Source organism: Callospermophilus lateralis, chromosome 14 (genome assembly GCF_048772815.1).
Source record: "Callospermophilus lateralis isolate mCalLat2 chromosome 14, mCalLat2.hap1, whole genome shotgun sequence".
Classification (NCBI taxonomy): Eukaryota; Metazoa; Chordata; class Mammalia; order Rodentia; family Sciuridae; genus Callospermophilus; species Callospermophilus lateralis.
The window spans coordinates 38,707,122-38,725,660 of NC_135318.1; the positions used below are offsets into that span (position 1 = coordinate 38,707,122).

The window sequence follows — 18,539 nt, forward strand, 5'->3', positions numbered from 1 at the left end:
TCCAATAGCTGTACTTTTCTTTAGGAGGTGGATGCATTCAGTGTGACAATCATTTAAGAGACAGTTTGAACTGGAACAAAGGAGTTTGAATTCTACTCTTACTCTGCCATTTCATAACTGCATGACCTTGGATTGGTCACTTGACCTTTTAAAGACAATTTTTTCTTCTTTTATTTTTGTTTTATTGATTTTTTTTTAGTTAGATATAACATTGGGATACGTTTTGACACAATCGCAAAAGCATGGAATATAATTTGCTCTAATTCAGTCCCCAGCACTCTCCCTTGCTTCCTTCCCTCTACTCTACTGATCTTTCTGCAAGTATAGTTGTTTTTTTTTTTTAAATCAGTGTCTTGTGGACATACTTGATATTGAGATTCTCTGTGGTATAGTCACATACGCACATACAAAAGTTCCATCAGATTCATTCCACTGTTCTTCCCTTTTCCCGTCCTTCTTTCTCCCCCTCAATTCCCTTCTTCTATTCTACTGATCTTTCCTCTATTTTCATGAAATATCTCCCCCACCCCTTATTTTGGATTAGCATCCGCGTATTAGAGCAAACATTCGACCTTTGACTTTTTGGGTTATTCTACCTCACAGGAATGTTCTGAGGATCTAATGAGCCAGTGCAAGTCCAAGTCTTCCAGAATGTGTAAAAGCCCATTGAAATGTAAGAGATTATTATCACTGTGGTGTGAGTCATTTATCATCTCCTTTCCAAAATGACAGCTCCACAGGAGAGCGGCTTTGCTGTAGGGAGGCTGGAGGGTGGACTACAGAGGATCAGAGTGGGAGCTGGGACACCAGGATGACGGGGAAGGGGATGATGAGGCAGAGCAAGCTGTTAGAGGAAATGAAAAGTGACTGGAAGTGAATGGAATTCAAGATCTCCTAGTGTTAAATACTAGACTCTGTCATCAGGCTGTGTGTGCGTGTGTGTGTGTGTGTGTGTGTGTGTGTGTGTGTGTGTGTGTTTCCACTTAGCACCCACCCTTTTAGAAATAAGGACATCCCTATTTCTAAAATGTCTCCCCGTATTTTTTGTCTTGCTCTCTTACTACTCTCCGTGACCCACTTTGCTGGGCTCTAGCCCCATGATGTTTTTCTGGAACAAACCAGGCTCACTCAAGCCTGTGAACTTGTGCACCTGTTCCTTTTACCTGGGACACCCTTCCCTCCACATGGGCATGTCTCATTTTCTGCTTCTTCAGGTCTCTAGTCTAAATTCACCTTCTTAGGGAGGCCCCTAATTACCCCTTGATGTTTCACATTACATCCCTTTGCCCTGATTTTTGTCATCAGCACTTGTCACTGTGTAACATCAATGCATTTTACTTATGTATCTTGTATGTCATTTGTCACCCCCAACTAGAATGGAAAGTCTTCCAAGTTTTGTCTATTTACTACTGTGTTTTCAGCGACAGGAATTGTGCTTGGGTTATAGTAGGCATTTGGTGAGAATTTGTTGAATGAATGAGTGAAGTGGAAAAAAGAACTTTTTGTGTGGGCTTCTTCAGAGTTAGATTTGATTTCTTGAGGTGATGACCACTGATATAATTTATTACAACACCAAATATTTGCACAAATCCAAATGTTAGCCCTTATGTCTTTAGATTAGATTCCCTCCCACAAGTGAGTTGGTTCGTGAATTTTGACCTAAAGCTATTCACTGAAATACGTGGAAACCCAAGCTGGTTTGAGCATTCCAGACTCCTAGGAAGGAGAGCTTGGCACAGCAGCCTGGTTAAACCACAACTGGTGTTCCAGCAGATCAAGGTGGATTGGCATCTGGAACATTTCCTGAATTAGTACCTTGTATTGTGGTATTAGGGGCCCAGATGGAAGCCATTCATGCTGCACAGAGAATAGATGGGAAGGAGGATTTCCTTGGTGATTCTGTAGGGACGTGGTCTATGAAAGGTTTCCATCACTCCATAGACAGAGGCAGTCTATTCTTCATGGTATTTTTTACCTTTTCTTTTTTCTTTCCTTTCCTTCCCTTCCCTGCTTCCTTCCTTCCTCCTCTCCCTTCCTCTACTCAATAAAGGCCAGGAGTGTCCCGTGATGGTCACCTGAAGTCAGTGCACCTAAACTTCCCTCTCCCACTGGAGAATTTTGAGCAACCAAAATAGGAAATCAATACAAACAGAAGAGGAAGAACGTGAATTCTTATAGCTCTTTGACAGTCTTACAAAACCACCCTTGGTATTTAATTACCTAGAATGGATGTTTTTTAGACTCACCCCTCAATTCCAGGAGGCAGGCTATATAAGTACGGGATATACTTGTGTCTGCGCATGTCTTTGGGGGATGCTATTAAGCCCCTTGACTTAGGAAATTAAAAGGAAGAGCTCAGGCCAAATTCCAGTCCTTGCTGTGAGTCATAAAACCTTGGAAAAATCACTTCCCCTCTTTGTCTTCTCGTCTTTGGGTGCATTGGAGAGTGCAGACAGACTGTCCTGAGTAGTGTTTGGTGCTGGTAAAATTTTTACATTTCACAGGCCATCCTCCAGCCTGAATTGTGAGGATAGACAAGAACAACTCTTCCAAGTTCTGGAATACAATCCCTTCTAACTTGGTAAATTGCAGGAAGCAAGGAGTTTTTTGGGTGGCCAAAGTCTCACCAGAGGCCCTGGGTACCCTTCCCTTTCGCTCTGTACTGACTGCCTGCTTTCCATAATAGGAATACAAAGTTGTTTGATAAATTCACTCTTTAGAAATAGAAACCCTGTGGTATAGCTTTTGCTGTTTGTAAAGCAATTTAAAATCATCTCTGGCCAAACTATATCCTTATACAGCTCATTAATACCTGGCAGTTTAAATGGCCCTCACTAATGATACATGGGGGGAAAATTGTCTGAAAGTTCTCTAATTGTAGAGCCTCAAATATTCTTTGCATCTTATTATGTGGTGAATACCACAAAAATAAGATGACTTTTGTTGGTATTCTCCTTTTGTATGTATTTATAATGTCTCAGGATTCAGGGAATACTGTGTTGTAAAACAAAACAAACAAACAAATAAATAAACAGAAGAAAAGGATACGAGACCACAATAAATACAATAAATAGAGCACCTTACAAACCATGGGATTCTATTCATTTTTGAGGCCTGCCTATCCCAGAACAGAAGGAACAGGGGCTGTAGCTCATGCTGGAGAGAACATGATGAAGATCTTGGATTTTGAAAAGGAGGAAGACATCTTTACATTGTCTGATGTCTGAGGTGAGGAAGCTTTGAGGACCTTCAGAAATATTTTTCTGTTATTTATCCATTAAACTAGATCTGGAGACCCAGATGTTTGTAGGTGTAGCGCTGGGAAACCTGGAACGTCATGGGGATGCTGGGCCTTTCTGCTGGGATCTAAGCCTGCGCTCATTCATAGTTGACCTCCTTGCATCAATTTTGCAGGCGTTTTCTTAAGATAAAGATGCATAAGTACCCGCATAATAGGGAGCAGAATCAGGGCTTGGTTTTCTTCCCATGGCCCCATTCCCTTGATTTGTCTTGCTCTTCTCTCTTTTCTTCTCATCTCTTCCCTATCCCCCTGCTAATCCATTTATTTTATTTATTATTCTCCTCCACCCCTCCTCCTTCCTCTTTCTCCTTTTCCTTTGTCACATTTTGCCTCAAACGGAATTTCCTGGGCAGTGTCTACCTCTAGTGGTTGTCTTCATATCTTGGGTTTGTTCTAGAGAGGGATGGAACAGAATAACACAGGGAAGACTGAGCTAGGCTACAGATACTAGGTGGAGGGAAAGGGGAGAGAGGGTGTGAGGGTGCCATCTGTATCTTGACCTTGCACCCCTCTCCCTCCTGACTTCATCCCATGGGGGAGGATTTGGTTTGATTCAGATTGGAGGATGAGGTTGACCACCCAGCCATATCTCCTAATCCAGCTCCCCCTTCTACCTTCGTAATGGAAGAGCCCGTCTCCCACTGGGGGCTGAAAGTGGCAGTCTCACGGTGCCACTTCTCTTGTATCCAGGGCAAGAGTCTTAGATAATGATTAGGAAGGAATGCTTTTTTTCCCCCCATTGAAAAGGTAGATGCATGGAAGGAAAGAGCCCTCTTCTTTGTCTCTGGATTTGATCATGACTGCATGTGGCATCGGGAAGTGCTACAGCAGCTTTGCTACCAGGAGGAAAGACATGGTAGAACACTCTGGGGATGGCAGGGCAAAAGGATGGAAAGGTCCCTGGTCCTTGAGATCATGAAGTTTTCAATCCAAGCCAAGAACATCTTATGTAACTGTCCTTACGTTCAAATTACTTGCAGTTGGAGTTTCTGCTGCGTGTAGCTGAAAGCATTTTGATGAGAACCTTCGAGCACAACCTTATGGTTGGGCTGTATTTTGTGCTGACTCTTAATTTAGTTTATTTACTAGACTAGGTTATATTTTCAACAAACAAAACATTCTATATATTTGTCTCTTCTCCCCAGTGCCCTTCTTATGCAGAAGCTGAAAGTTCATTGCTTGCTTATGCCTTTATAAACTTCCCTAATAAAACACTTTATGAACCCAAAGCTTGAGGCCAAAAATTTCAACAATCTTTTTTTTTTTTCTGATTTTCTAATGAATGTCCTTTGATGCTGGCCTAAATAAAACACAGTGCCACTTGTAAGAGCTGCAGCCTCTTGGTGGTATAATATTTCCTTTGGTTTTCTTCCTTCCTCTATTCAGACTTCCCAGAGATGAGACCCAAATACATGGAGCCTATGGGGAAACAATGCCCTCCAGGGCCCATGCCCATCCATCACTACTGCTCTGTATGTGGCAAGATAAAACTGGCTTTTCAAAGTGTGTACCTATTTCGTCTCTTTACTCTGCCACCTAGGAACTTCTGGATTTTCCTATTCAGTGTTTTTGTTCCAATCCCTCTAAGAAGGATCCTACCTTGTCCAACTACTTGTTGGGATTCAGTAAGGAAATATCTGGAGAAAGGGAGAAGGGAGGAAGGTAATAAAGAGGCCAGTCAGGATAGGGCTGAAGGAGTATATGGGGGTTAATATTTGAAAGAGATGAGCTCACAGTCCATGGTGAGACCAGGGTAGGGGGCAACACACAGGGCTGGCATTTACCCAGTTTGTACCCTGATGGCCAAATGGAATTCTCACAGCCACTATTCATCCTGAGAGATCAGCACCTGGGTTATACAAGCAGCTGATGTTTTAAATATTTAAATATTTAATATTATGGAGACATAAGTATTTTAAGAAACCTATGGTTGTTTTTAGTCCTCATCATGGTGTTTGAGATTTGAAATAAAAGCTGAAAAGAAAAAAAAAAAAAACAGAAACCAGTATTATTTTGAAACTTCTTGTGGTTGTGTGTTTATGTGTGTGTGTGCATGCATATGTGTATATGTGTGTGTTTCTATCTGGTTCACCATCAGGACTGGCCCCGCCACTCTGGGGTCACTACTTTGACTGTATAACCTGAATAATCACACTTAGGGGAAGTGGGATTGATATACTGGATTCTAGCAGGTTTTAGCGCAAATACAGGAGGTATAGGTTATGTTTCTTTTCCTAGAGACTGATCAACAGGGTTTGCTAATCCTGAATTAAGTTACCCCAAAATATGTTTGCTTATGTAAGAAGAGTTTCGTCTCTTGCCAGGCAGCATTGTAGTGTCAGAGTGATGGGTAGAATATCTTCTGAGCTTCTCTTGGTGTATATTTGTCTCTGAACATATTTTTGCCTGTCAGAGTCAAAATCTCCTAAACCAGTGTGTCATTAGTAGCTGTGTTGTGAGGTAATTACTACTCAATCATATTTACAATTTAGCTTCTACTTGCTTTTGAGTCCAAATTCAGAAATGTGTTGCCTCTGGCCATAAACAAGGAAGAAGAGAGACAGAAGATGGAGCTGGGACCACCCAACAGTGCTGCAAACAGGAGTGCAGAGGCTGGGGAGGAAAGTGCTAAATAAAAATCCTTTGTTTGTTTGTAGAGCTTTAGATCATTTCTCTCCAATAGAAATGTAATGCAAACCACAAATGCAAACCACATATGTAGTTTTAAATTTTCTAGAAGCCACATTAAAAATGTAAAAAGAAATAATTGAAACTAATTTTCAATGTTTTATTATGTCCTAGTATGTCCAAAACAGCATTATTCCAGTATATAATCAATGTAAGAATTATCAAGCTATTTTATAGTCTTTATTTTTTCCCCCATTTGTATTAAGTACTTTAAATTCAGTGTGTACTTTATACTTATAGCAAACATCAATTCAGGCTAGTCACACTCCAAGGGCTCAGTAGCCACTTGTGGCTGGTAGCTACTGTACTAAACAGTGGAACTCTAGACTATTTACAAGGAAAATTATTTTTCACTTGATGCTCACAACATACTGAGATGTTGCCAAGTCAGATGGGCAGAGATGACTTTTTTTTCTGGCTCTATAAAGACTTCCTTCTTAATGCATTTGGGATCAACTTTTGAAATGTTTGCCAAAGGGCAAGAGGAGGAAGGACTGGCTTTGACATTGAAAGACGATACTGAGAGAGGAGACTCAGAGCTTTATGGGCTAGCCAAGGCACAGTGCTTGGTGAAATTTATGGTGGATATTTATGATTCAATTATTCAGATGGGGTCATTTATGAGAATAGATGTGGGTAGTATGGTTATTTATCAGGCGCTATATGCTGTAATGGAAAGAGTTCTAGACTGAGGGTCATGACAGCTAGTTATTAGTCCAGGCACTGGTTTGAGAGGAGAGAATGAACTAACACATACCAAACCAGTTCCAGAACTAGGTAGGATGTAACCATTTTCTTATCCACTTATCATCATGGGCCCAAAAGTTAGATACACACACACACACACACACACACACTCACACACACTCACACACAAAGAACCTGAACTTGAAGAGGTTGAGTCCTGCCTTATTATGGAGTCTGAATAAAACCTCAGCTCTGTCTGATTCCAAAGCTGATGATAATGTTAATGTTCTTAACATTATAATTCATATGCATATCAAATATTAGATATTTCTTCTGTTGGGGCTCAACTAGAGAAGAAGAATCAGTCATACATATGTATGTATGCATATATCCATAGGTGGTAAATATTTGTTACAGAGAATTGGCTTGTGTAGTTGGGGGCTGGATGAGCAATCTATAAGAATGTTATATCCACAGCTGATGCCGGCGCTTAAGTCCTCATGGTAGGCAGTCATAAAAGACAGATCACGAACATGCTAGAGGCCACAGTATAAGGTGCAACCTCATGAAGACAACCCGGGTCCTGTTTCCATTCGGATTGCCTCCGAGCTTGGCAATGAAAGAATCCTGTAGAAGTCAGGCCCTTCATCATGGACCTAAACCCACATTCAGGGCCCAGGAGTCCAACAAGAAGGATCCAGGGGAAAGTGGAGCAATTATAAACCCAGCTGCTGCTTCAGAGTAATGAGCTGAGTCAGCATCAGCAACAAAATATAATGAATTGCAAAATGACTGTTTCTTTCTTCTGACTTCCCATTATCTCAAGGAATTTCCTTGTGACCCACCCTAACTGGAAATACATGAGAAAGAGAGTTCTGGGAAATGCAGTTGAGTCTATCCAAGTTGATCTATTACAAAGCCATCATGGGTGCTTAAAGAACATTTTTTGAGTGAATGAATGAATTCTGTGGTGCATCCCTCTGAAGTTTTCTGGGAGTCACAACATCTAATCCTGTCTCTACCTCTTACAAGCCAAACAGTCATGAGTTCTTTGAGTCCTGATTGCCTCATTTGTAAAACTCAAAAAATAATCCCTGTCCTGCCTGTTTAATATAATTGTTATAAGGATCAGTTGAGATAATCTGAACAAATCACATTGAACATTATAAAGCATAAGACAAATGTGATGTAGTGTTGTATTTTAATTTTTATTATTAATAATTAAGTTTCCTAATGTGTCACATGAAATTAGTAGTTCCTGACCCATTTAACTTACAGGTAGCTAGGAATTCAATTAGATGAAACATGTAGAAATGCTGATAGCTATTTCTTGGCCTCCTCTTCAAAGGAAAATGTAATTGTCATGCATCAGGGAGATGCATTTTCACATTGGCTTTTACTTCTGAGCTAAATGGCTTAGAGGGACAAGAGTGTAACTAGAGCCATTGGTGACTCTCGGAGCTGAAGAGCAGTGGCCATTCCTTGGATGGCAGTTGTGGGCAGTGGAGGAGGTTTCTGTCCTGTAAATTTGGGCTTGCATTTCATAACAGCCAAACTTGCTCAATAGAATAAAGAAATCCCTTCGAAAATTCTTGGTAAAGATGGCATAAAGGAAAGGGTTAGCACATGAGTTGATGGGGTAGAACAAGACCAGGAGGATCTTTGCCTTGGACACAGTGATGAGGGGTACCTTGAGGGAGGCCGAAATGGCAAAGAAAGAAATGGGCGCCATGCAGAGGAAGTCGGTGAAGATGAGTGTGGCCATGCGCTTGGCAATCTTGGTATCGCTAGAGGAGGACACAATGTTAGGATTCCTCACTGTGAGGTAGATGTGGGTGTAGCAGCCACAGATGACCACAAAGGCTAGAACATTGAGCACAAGGAGGGACATGACATACAGCTGTGACAAAGGGCTGTCAATATCCATGGGCAGGCAGATGCTTACCTTCATATAACTGCTGATGCCAAAGATGGGAAAGAGGGCAGCTACAAAAGCAAAGATCCAGCCCATTGCCATGACACTGGTAGCATGGCGGAGCTGCACCTTGCAGTCCAGTTGCATAGCATGGGTAATAGTATGCCACCTTTCTAGGGTGATGGCTGTCAGAGTGTAGACTGATAGCTCACTGGCAAAGACAGTGAAGAAGCCAGCAGCATCACAACCTGCTCCAGTTTGCCAGTCAATGGCATAGTTGTGGTATTGGCTCTTGGTGTGGATATCAACTGATGCTATGAGCAGCAAGTAGATTCCAATGCAGAGATCGGCAAAGGCCAGATTGCACATAAGGAACCGGGGCACTGTGAGTTTGTATTGGCTGGTAGTCAGGATAACCAGCACTATGATGTTCCCAGTGATGGCCAGGATGCTAATAAACCAGATCAAGACTCTGAGGATGTTGTACCCCATTATATCTTCACATGGGTTGAATGCATCTGGCTTAGGGGAGCAGGTCACATCAACCACTTCATTGCATAAGTCATAGTCAAATTCACCATACATCATGTCAAATCCTCTGCCATAATTGGACTCATCATCTTCTGTCAAAGAGACTCTCTGACCCCTAGCCTGAGTCGTATCATCAACTTCTTGTCTTAAAATAGATTTGTTGCAAATTGGATGAAGCTCAGAACTAGAAATTTAAAAAAAAAAAGGAATAGAATCAACATCCTGGATCCAAAATGGCAAATATATCACCATCTTTGCACAGGGTAGAAATAATGTTTTTTTTTTTTTTTTTTGTGAGATTGTTTTTCCTTCTAACATTTGTCTGCCCTTGAGGCTGAGCTCATGGGTTAATGCTGCTTACTGTAAATGAACAGAACAACTTGTATATATATATATATTCCTAGAGTTGGATGGCCCACGGGGGAAACCATCTGGCCACAACCTGAATGTGGGGAGGAAGGCGCCTGGGACTAGCTAAACCTTGCTGTTAAGTGCAAATAATTTACAGACTTGGTATCATCTCTACCCTTTTCCTTCCATGATCTCTATTCAGCTATATATTAATATGCCAGAGGAGGACATACTCTTATTACTCTACTCTATATTCCAATCACTGGAAGACCAGGTTGCTCTCTAACACAAATGAGAACTTGTTTGCTTGTTTTATATACACAAATTAGAGAATCAGAATCTGTAGTTAGTTCCTAGTCAGTCCCATCCCTTAGCTCATTGGTACTCAGGGTACTGGTAGGCTAGATAATTTGCCTGAAATGTTACCAGGGTCCTGTTCTTTATTATCTCTCTCCCCAGGGACCACAAGAAGTTTCAGGCATGTGTTTGTCCTTCAAGGTAAGCCTGGTTCTCTCATGTTAAATTGTTCCCTAGTGGATATCCAACAGAGCAAAAGAAGTTTGCAAAGGAGCCTGGTTGATTGCAAGATTAAAACATTTCACAGGGAAGCTGGCATTTCTTGGGCTCAATATTCTGCCTTGATTTTCCCCTCAAACCCAGATATACAAGAGTTCTTGTCAACAGGACAAAGGCACTTACACAGGGCTTTGAATAAAGTCCAGATGATAAATATTCAAGCCATGAATATATCAGTATATGCATAAATACTCTACCAATTCTCTGCATGTAGTACTTCTGTTTTGAAGCAAAGGTTTAAGGGATGAATATGGTTCATGTTGGAAGTATTTTTTTAATGGAAAAAAATTACACATGTCTATCCCTTCTTCTCTTTCCTTGTTGGGGGATGTTTATCAATGTTAAATGAGGCATTTTCTCAAAAGCGAACATAAGTTCAGCTAGGATATGAGTATTAAGACCCTTCAAAAAGCCTCAATGAGCAGGAGACAGTGACTGGAAAAGTGGAGAAGGCACAGACTCCATTTGCTTCTACAGGAGCAATGCTTGCTAAGTGCCTGACACACACAGACTGAGCCTCCCCATCTCAGCCCCACAAGAAGGGGCTTTAATAGGGAGAAAAAAATCTCTCTCCTCTCCTCTCTCACCTCTGGGAAGTGAATTGAATCATCAGGAAGTCATTATCTCTTGGCCCAGGGGATTCTTTTTTTTGGCTGAAGAAAGTGCCATCTTTTAGTTTATAAACGGGGTTTCTCAAATCAGTCGCAGGTTGCACTAAGCAGGCTAAACATATAACACATAGGTAGCTAAAACTGAACCACAGTTCAGAAAATCTTTTGGTTTAGCCAGAAATCTTATAAGAAAGTGAATCAAGCTCTGAGATGAGCCCAGAGGGGACAAGAGGGCCATTCTGTGGTTCTTACTCTAACTCCTAAATCTTGTTCCTGATTAGCTACAGCCCAATTCTAGGAACAGGAAGTAAGTAACTGGAGCTTATTGTAATTTGGTTCATTGGAATGAGATCTGACTTAACTATCTAGAGACAGCTAGCTCTAGGGGCTCACGGTTGGCTTGTGTGAAGATTCCTACTGTTGACGCTGCAACCAACATATTCTAGATATCGATACTTCCTGTTCCTGAAATGGAAGTGACTCACTGACATGAAGTAGGGAGTAAGGTAAACTATGTTTCTGAGATGAGAACAGAAACAAAATTGGAAGCTGAGGGAAATGTAGTCTTGCCTGTGCAATACCTTGGTAAACCCTAAGCATGGCAAGGAACTGGGAATTCATCTTAGGGTCAGTTTGGCATTTGTGAACTGCAGTCAGTCAATGAACAGATGCTTAGAGGGTAGCATAGCCAGTGTTCCAGAGCCTCCGTTTTGGAGACAGAAAGAGTGGAGGGTTTGGATATGAGTTTGGTTGGTGATAATAATTTAATCAAGTTATTTAACATCTCTGAGCCTCAATTTCTGCCTCTTTGAGAAGCAAATAATATTAATAACGATAATGATATTACCTTTGTAATATTAAATGAGCTAAGTGTGATTGTATTATAGCACCTGGCTGTGAATACTCAGCCGATGTCAGTATTATGAAGACAGATGATGGTGGTTACTTATTGAGTTCTCGTTGGGGTCTCAGCCCTGTGCAGGTACTTAGAAGGATATGCCACTTTACATCAGTCTAAAATCTAACTGTGAATAATTGGACTAAATACACAAAGAACTGAAGAATAAAATAAAAACAAAATGATACAAGCTGAATATAGAACTATGATAAGAAAATATCTGGTTCAATGACAAATGAGGGGTGTGGTGGATCCACCTAGAGTCCAGGAGGATCCAGCAGCCAAAACCTCACAGTAGCAGGGGCCTACTGTTTACACCGTGGGCATTATTTCCAAATGAGGATCAGGAGAACAATCTTATCCTACAACTGTAAACTTGAATCTCATTCCCAACCATACCTCCTATGGTATATAATGAAACGACACTAATTCATGAATAAACCCCAGGATTCTCTTTTGAAAAGCATTATTATTTTATATCAGGTTTGTGCGTGTGGGCTTGTTAAATGTAAAAACCAAACCCCACATTTTGGTATGTTGTGGAAGAAATATGGGCCTCCCCTGGCTGTACCTTGACAGGCCCTGATGTTAAGTTCTACTAGGGACCTAGAGGATAAGGATCAGCTGGTCTGGAGGGGTCGGAGAAGGCTTCCTGTCATGAGACAGTGTAAGGCAGAATGGAGAATTCTGGTTGGGAGAGCCCTGAGGCTATGTTTACACAACCAGGAGGTGGCAAGACCAGAGAAATCTGAGTAGCATGGTAAGATGATAGGTTTCCTGTAGCATGTGGGCCCAGGGCCAGGCAGCAGGCCATGAACAGCTCTTACATGATCTTGACATCCTTTGAGATTCCTCCTGAGAGGTATCCAGTTGCAGGGTCTTGGCAGCAAATTGGAATCATTTTTTGCCCTGACTAGGATAATTCCTGTCTGGAAAATAAGAGAGACAAACCTTTTGCCCAAACCCAGGCTCTTAAGAATTCTAGTTGTCAGGAAGAAATGCTCTGGTTTTTTGAGCTAATCTGTGAGGACTGCCTGATTCTGGAGAGTTTCCAGAACTGATTCTGAAAAGCAGCCCTTTTTTTCTGCAAATCTTTCAAGTGGGTCTGAGTGCTCCTAAGTTACTTTGAAATATTCTGGGGTATGGACTGCTGTGTTGCTTTTTGTTTTGTTTTGCTTTTGAGCAGGGGGTATGCAGCTCAATATACGTTGAAGCTTGAATTATTGAGGAGTCTGTTAAACAGTGAGATAATATCACAGGGCAGCTGTCTTAGTTCTGGGCTACTGTACAAGAATAGTGAAAAGGCATCATTTGATTGAGTACAACTACAGGGTGTGAGTTTTATCAGTGAGCTCGGGAGAGGATGAGAGCTTTGAGAACTGATATTCAGTACATTCTTACCTCCAATGGATCCTTTAAATGTCTGAAATGTGTGTAATCTCCAAAGTCACTGCTCTGCTCTCTCCAGATCCTGTCTATGGTTACCTCAATTTTTTAACCAGTAACCTACTGGGCCTTGCCTGTGTTTAGGTTATCCTCTTTAAATTGCACTTCCTGAAGCTGCTCTTCCTTGAAAGCCACAGTGAAGAGATGTCTCCATTTTTGTCCTCTCTGTGAGTTGCTAAGATCTGTAGGTGGGTTGGAGAGGCTCAGAGTGGTCGGAGTGTGTTACAGATGTGCACATTAGTCTCTGGTATGGCATTTTTGCTTCTCACCTCCAAAGCTGATTTTGATGTTAGCAGGATGGGACATTATGGGGTACAGAGTTTGGGACTTGAAAGGTAAATATATATTGGTACAAAGAGAAAGAATATTAAGCATCAATTATGAATCAGGTGCTATGCTTGATGTTTTTCATGTTTTCTTATTGAATATTTGGTAGATGCTCTGCTATGTGGCTGACCCTCTCTTATGAGCCCATTTTCAAAGAAATTATGAGTCCAGCCCTCCCTAACCCTCCATGAAACTGAATCTTTCATCCGGAACATTCCTCAGGACTTTAGTCAGGGAGCTCTCTCTGTGCATGGATTCTCTTCATGTCACAGACAGGTAGAAGGTATGGACTGAGTTCTACTCTGGGGAAATGCCCAAGCCAGGCTCCAGGGATGGACACAGAAGACTCACATTTGCCGTCTCCAGTTTGCAAAGGCACAGCAGTGGCTGGGGTAGGTGAGGCTGGCCTCCACGAGGGCAACAAACTTTTCCAGACTGGGAAGCTTTTTTAAGTTGTAAGCGGACCTGGCCCTCAGCTTCTTAAGATTTTCTAAGCCATAGCTAGGCAGGGAGTGGATCCTTGTTCTCGAAATATCTCTACAAGAAGAAAAGGTAAATATAACATGATTACTATGGGCCTAAGTATTTCTGCTCTCAGCAGGCTAAATAGCAGACATTCTAGTGTGGTGATATTCTTACGTGGATGAGAAGGGAGTTTATCATACCTACCTTGGTCAGATCAATATGTGGCTAACAGGATATTTGGTTTGGATAGGATCCCTGACCCTGTGTTCCTGGTAGGAGGAGTTAGATAACAGGTTGCCCTGCCTCCTGGATGCACTTGCTTTCTCGCCGATTTGGGGCTCAACTCTTGCTGGTGAGTAGAATTAGTCACCTTCTCCTCTGTCATCTGTCTGTTTGTGTCCAGGGATTTACACAGGTCTGAGAGATTGAGGCCATTCCCCTCCCCCATAAAACTAGCTATAAAAATCTTTCCAGTGAACCATGATGAAGTCTGTGGCCAAATTTTAGAAAAAGGTGAGAAGAGAACACACCTAATGGGAAGAGGAGTCTGGAGGGCAGAAGTGGCAGATAGAGAGTTAGTTAAGAGCTTGTCCTCCGTGGCAGGCTTGCCTACCTATCCTATGCCTGTTAGATTTGTGACCTTGGTCAAGTTATCTCAATTCTCCATGTTTCAAATGTAAAATGAAGGGGTAGAAGTCATATTTACTTTAGAGGCTGTTGTGGAAATTAAATGAATTAATGAATATAAGGAACTTCCAAAGATAGTACTTAATGATTGACAACTATTATTAGTAAACATCTCACACAGGGAGATTGGGGTGAAAGATGGGAGGAGGGAGAGAGGGGAGGAATGAATGATTTATTTATAAATGAATGATTAGGGAGAGGAGGACAGAGGCAGTTGTATGGTGAATCAGCAGAGGTCTAAGGGGAGCCAACACAAATGCACAGTTCATCTGGGTTGCAGTCCCTTCAGGGATCTGAGTTCCATTCTTTTTGGCAGCAACACCATTGATGTGGGTACTTTTCTGGCAGCACCAAAGGCAGCCGCAACCCTCAAAATCAAGACCAGGTGTTGAAAATGAGAAGATTTAAATGGTACCACCTTGGACCTGTTGGGGCCAGGATTTGGCTAAGAGTGGGTGCTTCTGATGGGGGTGGTAGCAGGTGAGTTCATTTAAGCACCCTTGGATATACTTGAGGAAAAATAATCTTTTAATATCAGCTTTCCCTGTAAGTCAAAGCTGTAGGCACTCAGGGCAAATGAACCTTGGGGGTGTGAATATATATCTTCTATTCCATATGTTCTCACAGTCTGGTGAAAATTACATTCTTCAAACCTTTTTATTTTTTTCCCCACTGTCATTTCTCTTGCTAAAAAGTTGATCCTGGTTTCTTACTGTCCACCCAAATCCCCTTTAACTGTTGCTTTCCTTGTCTGGAATCTAGAGGGCAGAAGTGTCAGAGTAGATTTGGAGAAATGCCAATTTCAAAGAACAGATAGAAGAAATGTGAAAAAAAATCAGAAAGAAGTCAAAGGAGATGTCAGAAAAAAATCCAGAGGAATGTGATGCCAAGAATGAGTATCTCAGAAAGAAGGGGTGTTTTACCTCATTTAACCAAACTTACACTTGTATTCCATACATCATATCATTAAATTCCTCATCTTAGAATCCAATCAAGTTGCTCCCCAGCCCCTAGAGGAACAAGGCTCGCTACGGTCAACTCTGGCTTCTAATCTTGATTTCTCAATTATACTGCAGAGGTGAAACACCCCTTCTTTCTGAGATACTCGTTCTTGGCATCACGTTCTTCTGGATTATTTTCTGACATCTCCTTTGACTTCTTTCTGATTTTTTTCATATCTCTTCTAGCTGTTCTTTAAAATTGGCATTTCTCCAAACTTGGGTTGTACATAATTTTTCCAGGTTTTCATACCTATTCCCTGTGTTTCAGATACCAAGCATACGCTGATGGTTTCTAAATATATATCTCAGTTCAGGTCCTATTCCTAAATACCATGCCAGATCATTAGTTGTCAACTGGGCCCCACCATTGATGACTTATGCAGGCATCAAAACTGAACCTATCTTTCTTATAAATGTTTCCTTGTTTTGTTTTCCCATCTCAGCAAATGACTCCCACATTATTTCCCCATTGTTCATAACAGAAGACTTGGAGTCATCCTTGATTACCATTTTCCTCCTCACAGTCTCTTATCCTCTCAAGTCTTCTTTTAAAAGCTTCAAATTAGTCTATTTCCTTCCTTCTCTATTACTTTAGTGAAGGTCACCATAATCTCTGCATAGATAAATGTAATGGTCTCATAACTTTTCTTCTTATGACCATCTATTTCTTTTTCCAGTGCCATCTTTAAACTATAGGTTGGGTGGTGTTTTAATGATGCCAATCAGATTGTGACTTCATGATGAAAATCCTTCAATGATTCCCCCATTGCTCTCAGGACAAAGGACAAATCACTAGATATGGTGTGCAGGTCCCTTGCCTGGTTTCTCTTGCATTCATTCCATGTCCTTATTATGTTCTGTTCTGTATTGAAGGAGGGATAACTCTTGCCAGTTCCACTTCACAGGTACCACTTTGTTAATCAGCTTCTAGTTGGGTTTAGCAAATGGCAATGGTGGGAGGTTGGAGGGTGGGAAAGGGAATTTCTCATCCCTCCTCTGTCTTACACTTCAGCTGAATCTCTGCTGTAAATCTTAGCTCTCATTGCACAGATCTGCCAAAATCCAGCTTCTGCAAGTGCTTGGGCTTTAGTAAGACCACTTGTCACTTGCTTCTAGAGACCTCGAGTTAGAAGTGGTTATCTGACATTGCTAATCTCTGGACAACTGATCCCCTGTTTGATATTCAGGCAGATTTATATTTTAAGAATTCATGATGGCCTTCATTAGTACCTATAAATATTACACTTATTTCCTTCCTTGTTAGATGTCAATTAGATCAAATTTGTTCATACTAATTAAAATCTTCCATATACTTACTGATTTTTTTACTTGTTCCGTCAGTAGTGGAGAAGTACATTAAAATCTCCAACTATGATTTACCAACTATGGTATACTTTTAGATAATTTTTCTCTATATATTCTTGATAGCATGATTTTCGGCCCATAAAATTTAGAATTTTTATAGCTTCCTGGTGATTATCTTCATATCTACTAATATTTATCTCCTGACTCTTTAGAAGTTTTCTGTTATTTTCTAGTGCCTCCCTGACCTCCAATGGTTAGGAATACCCATGGTACCTTTGCTTCTTCTCCAGTACCTGTGCTTCTTTTCTTTTCTTTTTTTCACTTACTGTTTAGGTAAGCTCGTACAGTGTTATGAGCTAAACACCATTTCTATGGTAGAATTTTTTAGTTCTAGTTTACTTCTTTCCCTTGAATTCCAGACTCTTCTATTCAACCACCTCATTATATGGACAACTTCACTTAGACACCTATGAGGCAGGTCAAGTTTTAGATACTAGAAATTGAACTATTGCTCTTCTCCAAAACCCTTTTCCACCTGCAGCAGGTTGGAGCTTGTTCCAACCAGTTGTTCATGCAACAAATTTGAAGTCATCCTTGATTCATCTATTTTTTTCACACCCCATAACCAAACTCTTAGCAAAACTTTGTGGCTTTAGATATCAAATATATATACATTCTAACTCCTCATTACTAATCACAGGGAAATGCTTCTGGTGTTCCAATGTATCTTTTCTAGTTTCCTTCTATGTATTATAGCTTTCAATCTGGGGTCCCTGCAAATAAGAGTATGTTCCATGAAATCTTGTGGTGAGTGTGATGAATCTACATTCTCAGCTGTTCTGTTCTGATCTATACTTCCCATTATGCCAGAGCTTCCCAACTTTCTTCTTTGTTGTAGGAGGTCTTTCTGTTTTCTCATTTCAGGCAGTCCCTCTTCTGGCCAGTTCTACTATCAGAATTCATCACTTTGTTCTCTGTGACCAAGTTCACACTTCATCTGGCCTTTGGGTTCTTCTTTTTTTTTCTCAAGTGTGAAAAGAGTACAGACTGAGATCCAGCTCCCTGTTTTGTCTACAACAGTTCAAGGATCTCCTCGAGGAATGAGATAAAAAGTCCTTCAGGAACACTTTAAACCAGGGCAATAATTACCTGTCATGGACATTTTTTTTAAAAAGCAAGCAATACAAAACAGAAGACTATTTTCTCTTAATTATGCCTTTCCCTAGAGTTTAGAATATATGAAAAAAAATCATAGTATTTGAAGATTTCCAGAGAGAAACAAATTTTCATATGGAATACCATCCTATTATTTAACATACTCTGTGATGGATTAAAGATGCCTGGAAATGCTTCAGCACTATTTCCACGGAGGATCTGTTTGCCCTCCCCTTGAATCTGGGCTGAATGGTGATGTCTCTGGGAAGCAGAATATGAAGGAAGTGTTGCAATTTGAATTCTAGGTCTAGACTTTAAGAGCACTGACAGCTTCTATATGGATCTTGTAGGGTCTGAGTTTCCATGAAAGAACTCTGAATACTTTGAGGCTGCTGTGTTGGTAAAAACCTCAGCCATGTGGAGAGGCGCTGGAGGATAAGATGGCATGTAGACAGAGAGACCCAAGACTTCTCACTGCATTGTGCGCACAAACACGCCATTGAGCAGATATGCCAGGCATGTGAGTGAAGGGGACAACTTGAAAGAGGATCCCCCACACCCAGCCACCTGATCTGACATCCCATGAATCAGTGAC

The 18,539-nt window shown here is 41.1% G+C and overlaps 1 protein-coding gene across 1 annotated transcript in view; it reads right to left on the reverse strand.

Moving 5' to 3' along the window:
* Positions 1–8,072: 8,072 nt before the first annotated feature.
* Positions 8,073–18,539, reverse strand: part of Fshr (follicle stimulating hormone receptor) — a 151,037-nt gene continuing 140,570 nt past the window's right edge. The window contains exons 9-10 of the mRNA XM_076832741.2: positions 13,683–13,868; positions 8,073–9,306 (exon numbers count right to left, since the gene is read on the reverse strand). Of these exons, the coding sequence (XP_076688856.2) occupies positions 8,073–9,306; positions 13,683–13,868 (1,420 nt within the window). The remainder of the gene's footprint in view (positions 9,307–13,682; positions 13,869–18,539) is intronic.